At 42.3% G+C, this 9,869-nt stretch overlaps 1 protein-coding gene across 1 annotated transcript in view; it reads right to left on the bottom strand.

Annotated features, from left to right (window-relative positions):
- The window catches only part of Il1r1 (interleukin 1 receptor type 1), an 88,007-nt gene that overhangs the window by 16,491 nt on the left and 61,647 nt on the right, over window positions 1-9,869 (bottom strand). The window contains exons 3-5 of the mRNA XM_029538363.1: window positions 4,337-4,574; window positions 4,047-4,236; window positions 2,831-3,003 (exon numbers count right to left, since the gene is read on the bottom strand). Coding sequence (XP_029394223.1) covers window positions 2,831-3,003; window positions 4,047-4,236; window positions 4,337-4,574 — 601 coding nt within the window. The remainder of the gene's footprint in view (window positions 1-2,830; window positions 3,004-4,046; window positions 4,237-4,336; window positions 4,575-9,869) is intronic.

The following is a 9,869-nucleotide window of genomic DNA, read 5'->3' as shown; positions in this document are numbered from 1 at the left end:
AGAGAGAGAGAGAGAGAGAGAGAGAGAGAGAGAGAGAGAGAGAGAGAGATACACCTGCACTCTTACATACATGTGTATACATGTACATACAAAGATAAACATACACACACAAGAGAAGTAAGAGAAATGAGCATGAATACACACATCTCTACTAAGAAAGTACAAACATCAATGAGAATTTACTCTGTACACAGCCCCTATGTTCACAGGGCCCTAAGGGTCAGAAGGCCCCCCTCTTGCTACGAAGTGGGAAAGGCAGTAGCTGTAACAGCCAGTGCTGGGCACAACGTGCTGAGTTACTATGGCACCAACACAGCAGCTACTGGTAAGTGAGAGACAACTTGGCATAATTTATTTAAATAGTCAGAAAGCGTTCAAGAGGCCTCTAAAAATTAATCTCCTGCTTCTTTCCAAGATTGGTGCTGTGGGCTGATCTGTGGCTGAGGAGAAAGAACGAGAATCAGACTAGATGCCTGGTAGTCCCCCCACCCACCCACAGGCAGGTAAACAAAAGAATCTCAGGAGGACAAAAGATTGGACTCCATCTTTCGTACAGACAGGATAGTACATGCTCAATAAATTACCACTGCAAAGTTAGATCTAGCCGGCACTTGTAGGGTCAAAGCAAGTGTTAAGTTTTTAGTCAATAAAATTAGTCCATGAAAAAGAAGTGACTGTAAAATACAGAAAACTCAACTATGTGTATGGTGCTCCTATCACAAGCTTGCCTGGGAAAGTTGCAACTGTGTCCCAGCATAATTGCTTGAAGCTGATCCTTCAAAAAAAAAAAAAAAAAAACCCCACAAAAGTCCTGGATGGATCAGCTTCTTGTTACTGAAAACCACCATTTACAGAAAGGTTGAATACTCTGCCTGTAGTGGTTTGAATATGCTTGGCCCAGGGAGGTGTGGTCCTGTTGGAGTACGTATGGCCTTGTTGGAGTAGGTGTGTTGCTGTGGGTTGGACTTTAAGACCCTCATCCTAACTACCTTGAAGGGAGTATTCTGCTAGCAGCCTTCAGATGAAGATGTAGAACTCTCAGCTCTGCCTGCACCATGCCTTCCTGGATGCTGCCATGTTCCTGCCTTGATGATAGTGGACTGAACCTCTGAACCTATAAGCCACCCCCAATTACATGTTGTCCTTTATAAGAGTTGTCTTGGTCATGGTATCTGCTCACAGCAGTAAAACCCTAAGACACTGCCCATTCGCAGGTAACTTGTAAAAGTGCAATTCGGTTCAGTTTTGATGTGAAACAGTTTTTAATGTGATATATGGATGTGATAGGGTGGAGAGCCGTGAAAACATTAAGAATGGTCCTCACATGCCTGCTAGCTGCCCATCTGCTTCATAGCAAGGCCTGCTTTGCATCAGGCACGTGACACAGGCTGAGCTTACCTCATAACTAATCTTTTCAAAGCCTTACAGGCTACACCATCTTCTTATAGAAGAGGAGATTCACTTAAAGATTAAGTGATCGAGGAAACCAAACAGTGCATTCTGGGTAGGTGACATCTCCTGGCTCCTGGGAATCTACTCCATTGCATGACCGCTCTGTTGTACTTTTGAGTTTGCCAGTTCAGTCCTGGGAGTGGGACCCAAATTTCCACACACACTAGACAAATGCCCCACCACTGTGCTACATCCCCAATGTCAGTGACTCCCGTAGAGTCAGACTCCCCCAGAGCATGCTCTCACACAGAAATGTACCCACTAAAGGGAGTCCGGGAGCCCCTTGGAGGAACTACCTTCTGTGGTATCTAAGATATTTAACAAGACCGATTGGAAACTATAATTCATAATGCATTGGTCTAATCAGCATTGCACCAGAAGCAGTAATGAAAAATATTCATGTACTATTTACTAACAAAAAATGAAATTAAGACCATAAGACTTTGCATTGTGGCTTGAACATGAAATGTCCCCCCACGGGCTCATGAGTTTGAACACTTGGTACCACTATTTGGAAAGGTTGTGGAACCTTTGGGAGATGAAGCAGAGCTGGAGACAGGATGTCACTGGGCGGGTGTGTGTGTGTGTGTGTGTGTGTGTGTGTGTGTGTGTTTAATATTTTATAGTTGAACCAACTTCTGACTGACTATCTATCTATCTATCTATCTATCTATCTATCTATCTATCTATCTATCTCATCTATCAATCATTTGTCTATCTTTATCTCTCTTTCTCTATTGCTGGTTCTATATATCTGTCTACTCTCTGCTTCCCCTCCCCCTCCATACCTCTATTTCCCTTCCCCTCCCCTCCCCTCTCTCTCTCCCCCCTTCTGTCTCTCCCTCCTTCTCTCCTTCCTTCCCTCTACCCCTGTCTCTCCTCTCTCTCTTTCCAGTGTACCCATGAAATATTATCATTCTTCTCCCTGAATGCTGGGCCCTCCTCACTGCTACCACACTGAGAAGTTCCCTTTTCTTCCTTCTCTCCCCTCCCCTCCTCTCCCTCCCCTCCCTCTCCTCTCCTCCCCTCCTCTCCTCCTTCCCCTCCCCTCTTCTCCTCTCACCTTCCCTTTCCCCTCCCCCCTTCTCTCCCTCCTTCCAGTGTTCCCATGAAGTACTACCACCCTTCTTCCCGACTGCTGGACTGTCCTCACTCCCCAGCTGCCTCGCCTCCCTCACCGTGACCAACTGCATTCTCTCTGGACACATGAGTCAAAACAAACCGTTTCTTCCCTATTTCAGTTTGTGCGACCAAGAGACCTTGTGAGTCATTGACCAGTTCCTAGACTTAGTTCCTTTTTAGACAACAGAGCAATGATATCAGAATGGTGATCTCTAAGGCCAGTCCACATGCCAACGCCAGGGGTCAGAGCCGTGACTCACCTATTGTGATAAATTGTATCACTCGTGTAACCGGATATCGCTTCCCCTGGTACGTGTAGGACATACGGCATATATAGTCTCCACTGTGCTCTTCTGCCACATTGCTCACCAACAGCTTATCCTTCACTCCGATGAAGCTCCCGTTGTCTAGAGGCAGAGGTTTACAGTTCTAGTCGAGAAGAAAGAAAAGGAGGCATGGGACAGTTAGGAGCTCCCCGGTGCTGCGGGGTAGGGACACAAGGTTTTCACCTCTGGAAATTCATGACAGAAAGTGACTGAAAGCTCAGCTTGTTTTATCACTTTATGTTTTATCACTATTTGAGGTGAGGGGGTGCGGGTGTGTGGGTGTGGATAATTACATTTCAAAATTTCAAACCCAGAGGCTTATGCCACAAAGACAAGTGAAGACAAATGTATTTCACAGAAGACATGATTGAAGTAATAATGCTGACATTTCTCAACACCACAGCCCCTTCCTGCATGGCTACTATTTATTTCATATTCTTTCATCTCTAAAAGATAATGTTCCCATGTAAGTTCCACCAGACTTGGTAAACTAAAGATAATAAAATACGCTGTGTTCCACCTACTAATTAAGTGACTTCAGACACTACCGTGTTACGTATGAAGCGTTTAGCTTTTCATTAGTCTTTTAGGATTTATTTTTATGTTATCTTTAATTACCAGTGTGTGTATGTGTGATGTAGAGGTTTGTGCACACGAGGACAGTACCCATGGGAGCCAGGAGGGGGCGGCAGGTGGAGCTGTAATTATAGGCAGTTGTGAGCGGCCTTCTGTGCATGCTGGAAAACAAATTCTAGTTTTGTGCAAGAGCCATGCTTGCTGTTAATCACTGGGCCATCCCTGCAGCCCCAGAACATATGTTTTTAATGAAACACAAAACACTATCTCTGTTATAAAAAGTTATCTTTTAAGGGGCTTACATTTCTAATCTATCCTCTCAAGAGATGTTCTATTACTTTCCTTGAAACTATATCTTACTAAGGCAGATAGAAACAAGGGTTTTAATATTTTAGGTAATTTGTAAGGATCCAGTGAACATGATCATATTTTTTTTGTTCGTCTCTCTATGAAGTTGCACCACTACAAAGAGAGCAGCATTCAAGCAGACAAATAGTTTTCTAGATACATTTTACTGTTCGTAATGGAAAACTGTGTAAAAGTAAAATATCGCATTGAAAACGAAATTACCTTATACCACTGGACTTCAGGTAACTCATTATTTTCATCTTTAAAAACATTCAAATACGGGCACACAAGACTTCCATCCCCTGCAACGTGGAGTCGCTGTGGGAAGCTGGCCTGTGTGCTGTAACACAAGCCAGGGTCATTCTCTAACACAGTTACGTTTACTTTAGTTTTGAGGCAGTAAGTTGAGTTTCTAAAACAAATTAAAAGATGGAAATTGATCACTATTAAAGTGTTTTTCTGTCATTAACTATCATAGAAACTTAGGACATATATATGCACTCCTTCCTTACCTTACTATACAATAGTAATATCCTGAATCCTCCATCTTGACAGGTACAAACCAAAGATGTTCATTCTGCTGATGAATCCTGGAGTCCCGGTCCACTGATATGGGGGTCTTGCTGTCATTTTTGTACCAAATTATGGTGTCGCCGTGCATTTTATTTGGTGTAAGAGGACACTTGCGAATATCAATTTCATTTACAGATAAAAATAAAACGATTTGATTTGGATATTCTGTACATACATCTTTAAAAGAGAGAAAGGAGAAGCAAGGTCAAGAGGAGTCTCCAGCATTTCTCCGAGTAGTTTATACATCTGAACTAATTTAGCATCATTGGTTAGTAAAGATACCAGTTCCTGCCATGTGCACACTTTGCAGTTGTGCGTTCAAGAGCATGGTCTTCGGAGTTTGGACAATTTACAGTCAGTTCCAGCTTTGTCACATGTTCCCTGTGGGCTGTACCCTGGGCAGGTTACTTATCCACTCTTAGTCTCTCCTTATTCTTCTAAAGGTAGGAATAAGGGAGGGGAGACAGTGACTTCCGTACAAAGGCGAAGAGAAGACTGACTATATACCCTCCCACTTGAACATCGTATTTGGACACCCACAGGACACAAGGCTGTTCAAGGCCTGCCATAATACTGTCCTCCACTTGCTTGAGATGCTAAAAGGGGTGGGAGAGATAGTCAACAGAGACATTAAACAATTAAAAAAAAAAAAGACTTCTAGTAATAAAAAAAAAATGCATTGCCAAGTTGAAAATATACTGGGAAGAAAAACTAAGAAAACCTGAAGATGCAACTTTAGAAAATATCTGAGATGAAGAGATAGCTGGAGCAGCTGGGCACGTTGACTATGAACTGCTGAGAGAGTGTGGAAACACAGAAGGCAAGTTTGAAATGCATGCTGAACTTTCTTAAGATGTTATAAGGAGCCTGAGCCCCAAAGACACAATGAACACCAAGAAAAGGAAAAAGGGAACCATACCAACTGTCTAAAACCAGACTGTCAACGCCAGTGACAAGAAAATTGTAAGTAGCCAGAGATGCTTTTTTTAAAAATGTATTTGTTTAGGTTTTTTTTTTTATCAAGACATGGTTTCTGTGTGTAGTCTTGGCTGTCTTAGAACTAGCTTTGTAGACCAGACTGGCCTTGAACTTATAGAGACCCACGTGCCTCGGCCTCCCAAACACTGGGATTAAAGGCAGGTGCCACCACCACCTGGCTACTTTTTCATTTTTAAGAACATCTGTTAACAAACAAATCCAAAAGGGTTACAACCATCCTTCTAGGGAGAAAAAATATTATCCAGCTGTCATGCCAGTGAAAATGACTTTCCAAATCACTGAAAGGATTTTAAAAACTCTAAGAACCCATCCTCTGGAGACCTGTACTCGCAAGAAACTGTCCAAGAATTCCTTCACAAAGAAGAGAACAATATCAGACAAAATGTCCTGTTGAATAAAACTTCATTTATAGGGAAACTTCACAGTTGCAGGTGCTTGACATAAGAATGAGCCTTATGGAGGAAATTTAATCTTCAAACCCCAACATTCAGCCCCTGGCCCTCAAAGGCTCATGATTGCTTACAATGCAAAGACTGCTTTTAGCCCATCTGTAAGAATCTGCAAGAAGGTCCTTAAAGTTCTTTCTAACAGTACTCAGAACTCTAAGCCCGAGTCTCTACTGAGACTCAAGACCATCTCTTACTATGGGTACCTGTACAATAACAAAACAACGCATATCACTCACAGTGGGCCGGGCATATCAAGAACTAATCAGGAAAACACACCACAGGGTCCAGTTTCTCTAAATGACCTGCTTACAGGCTTCCAAGCCTGTTACAGTGCCTGTACTCTCAGGAATTTCTTTGAAAATTCACATTTTTATATCATGAATGATGGCATTCTACGGCTGATACTAAGGTGTTCTGCTAGCTTCAATGTTAGCTCTACCTCCTTGGACCGTTGCTGTATGGCCTCTGAGCCCTTGAAGGCCTCAAGTAACTGAAATAGTGCCCTTTCCTTGGGCAGGTGGCCCTCTGTGATGAGATGGGCACCCCAGAGGTGCTTTCATACCCTTGAGATGACCTTGTGAAGCACTCACCTTCTTTTAAAAGGCACCGCTATCTTCACACACCACATCTTAGCTTCAGCTTTACCTTGGCTTCTTCTGACCAAGTGGCAAGTTTTGAACTCCTCTGCTCTACAGTGTGATCCTTAACCTCACTATAAACTTGACTGAACACAGCCAGCGACAACCCTGCCGTAGTCTGAATGCTGGACTGCCTTGAAATCCCCTCCATACAACTGTCAGTCACCTCTAAAGTCAGCTCGCGCATAGTTTCCACACACAGACAACACTAGATAAGTTCTTCGCCAGAAGGTGATACTAATGACCTCTGGATCCATCTTTTTTACTCATTGTTGTGACTGAAACAATTTAAACAAATGAAACCCTTGTTTTAGCTTATGGTTTGAAATCTGCAGGGGCCAGCTCAGCTGTTTCAGGATCCACATGGGCAGCAGAGTATCCAGGTGATAGGAGCTTCCTCATGGGTGATCGCCCCCTGGCTGTGCACTCACTCCCAGCAGGAGGAAGGCTGGGTTTGTGTGTGAAAGGCTGATCAATCCTGATGGGTGTGGAAGCAGAGCCTGGGTCAGAGGACACATGAAAAGCAGGTTCTAGGCCGCAAACTGCCCACAAACCCCAGAAATGACTAGGCCTTGTGGGCACAGCCTTACCAGCTGTGAACAGCTCCTCGAAATATTAAGCCATCATACCGTTTAGAAAATACCAAACTTGATTAATCCAGCAGTAGGGTAAGCTGAGAGCAAATAATGACTGGGAAGAAATGGTTGAAATAAAAAGAGAAGAGGAAGAGCAATGAAAGATTCAAGAATAGATTCATCTTTTATAAAATTAATAAAGATCTGGCAGGGTAAAACTAAACCTCTAATAAATAAATCTCTAATCAAGAGGAAAAGGATGTCTCATTAAAGGAACCTTAAAAGGTAAGAGGAGTATTATGAACAGCCTTACTGTAATAAATCCAGCGTCATAAAGAAAATGGCAAAGATTTCTGAAAGACGCAAGCTATCACAACGTCCTCAGGGAGAGATAGATACCCTAAATGATCCTGTGCCTTCTAAGAGAACTTGTAGTAAAAGATCCTACCAGAGAACATTTCAAGTCTGGATGGCTTCACATTCAGGTCCTTCCTGATATCAAAGACATGATTGCCAATTCTGAACAAACCCTCCCAAATATTAAGGAGACAGTGATGCCTCCAAACTCACATGTGATATCAGCATCAATCCGTTACCCGAACCAATCACATTACAACAAAACCACAAGCCAAACTCTCCTATAAATACAGATGAGTCGCCTTCAAATATTTTACCTGATTGAATCCTACAGGATAGATGTTTAAAAGATAATGTATTATAAATTTATATTTGAAAAACATTAAAACTTTAAATATCCATATACTAAGAGATTATTTTAATTATACAAAAATCTCAACAGATGCAGAAAGAGGCATTTAATTAAAATTCATTAAAACTCTCAGCAAACTGTGGTTTTTAGAAATCACATTACAGTAGTACCAAAAGGTATTAAAAACTAAAGTTAAATATATAAAATAAAATTATAGACTGAAAATTGGAAAATTTCACTTCAGTAAGTTAGATAAGTTACAAACAAGTAGATAGATGCTGTATTTGTAAAAACAGAATTGCTCTCATTAAGCTGTTCCTGTTAAATATGTTCCAAACACATACATAATCAATTTAATCTCAATCAAAATATGATCAGAACATTTCATACAAATTGACAAACGAGGCATTTGGGTTCTTATCTCTGAGCACCACAAAACTCATTACCAAAATCTTATAAACCTATAAAGCTTCATAAAGTTGTCACAACTAAGTCAGCATAGCATCGGAATAAAGATAAATGTGTCACTGGAACAGCATCAAGATCCAGACATAATACACACAAATATATTGAAGTGGTTTTTGAAAAAAGTACCAAGTAAATTAGAAGAAACAGCCATCTTGGCATCTTGTATGTTCTACAGAAACATAACTTAGGGAGGGTTTCTAAACTATGAGCCTGTAAGTCTCTGTAAATCATTCATCCCTAAAAGCAGGGAAAGGCCTAGATGGGGTTCAGGTTTGTTTGGGTTTCCCCTAAGTCAAAGGCGTCCGACACTCAGAGAAACATTTATCAGAAAGAGGAGGAGGGAGGCAAGGAGAAAGAACAGAAGGAGAAGGAAGAAGACTCAGAAAGTTGCTGATAAAAATGGAACAGCATGTTTTATTGCTTTGTGAATGAGCTACCACGCCCCTCTCCTCAGATCCCTAATATTCAAACCAGGACCTGTACGAATATAATATCTCTGAAAACCAGCAGCTTTGCACAAGCAGAGCAGGTCTGGAGTCTCTCAAATGTCCCAGGTTACTGGCCTGACTCAGAGAGTCTTCAGAAGAGCCCTGTCCTCAGGGTGTTCAGTGAACAAACTCAGTGTCATCTATTTAATAAGACAGCAAGTGTTTACTAAAGCTACAGCAGTCAGAACACAAGAGCCATAGCCTAAGGGAGACCTGAACGCTCTGGCATATTCCTGGGAAGGGGGGATCAGACTCACACATGCACAGCTGTCCAACAGATCCAGAAAAGGTTTCAGACTCACATCTGAATAACTCTGAGGTCATCTACAGGCAGGAGGTAACGGCTAAGGCAGAGCTGTAAACATGTTGCCCCTCAGCAAAAGGTAGAGAATACAGGGCCACAGATCTTCTAATCATTAGCCAGTCGCTACATTTACCAGTGGCTTCCATGGACATACACTAGACTCTACAAGGCTGGTTCAGAAAGCCCATCAAACAAATTAACAAAAACAACAGCAACAACTTAAAGCATGTAAAACAAAAATCACCTAACAATGGCCTGGAAAGATAGCTCAGTGTAAAGAGTGCTTACTGCCTCTCAGAGGACCAGAATTCAGATCCCAGAACCAACATCATACGCCAAGATGCCTGTAACCCCAGCTCTGCTGCGGGTTGTCCTGATGCTGTTTGAATTCTGATGTTAATTCTGCTTCCTCACAAGGCGTGGACCACGGCAAGTGGTCAGTCACCTGCTCAGGTGATCTCATGTGAGCCTTCTCCCCAGTTACTGGTCAATAAAGGCTAGAGCCTGTGATTGGGCAGTGGAGGGTAAAGGTGGGATGGGAGGTCTTAGAGAGTGAGGGCAGGTACAGAGAGAGGGAGAGAAGGAGGAAAAAGCAAAGATGGAGCATAACCATGTGGCCAGTAGAAGCTGCAAGCAGCAAAGGGTCCCATAGCTGGGGAATAAGTCAATATAGTGCTAGTTCTGCCCAATCTAGATGTATCGCTTATAATTATAATGACTGGATTGTAGTGGGTTTTATACGGGATTATTGGTGTTGGAAATCACTCCACACAGCTCCAAAAGTTGCAAGATTCCCTTCTGGTCTCTATGAGCAATGGTACATGCACACACACACACACACA

This window comes from Mus pahari, chromosome 5 (assembly GCF_900095145.1).
Source record: "Mus pahari chromosome 5, PAHARI_EIJ_v1.1, whole genome shotgun sequence".
In the NCBI taxonomy this organism is placed as follows: Eukaryota; Metazoa; Chordata; class Mammalia; order Rodentia; family Muridae; genus Mus; species Mus pahari.
The sequence above is the reverse complement of the archived record's forward strand: the minus strand, read 5'-3'. Positions and strand labels throughout refer to the sequence as shown.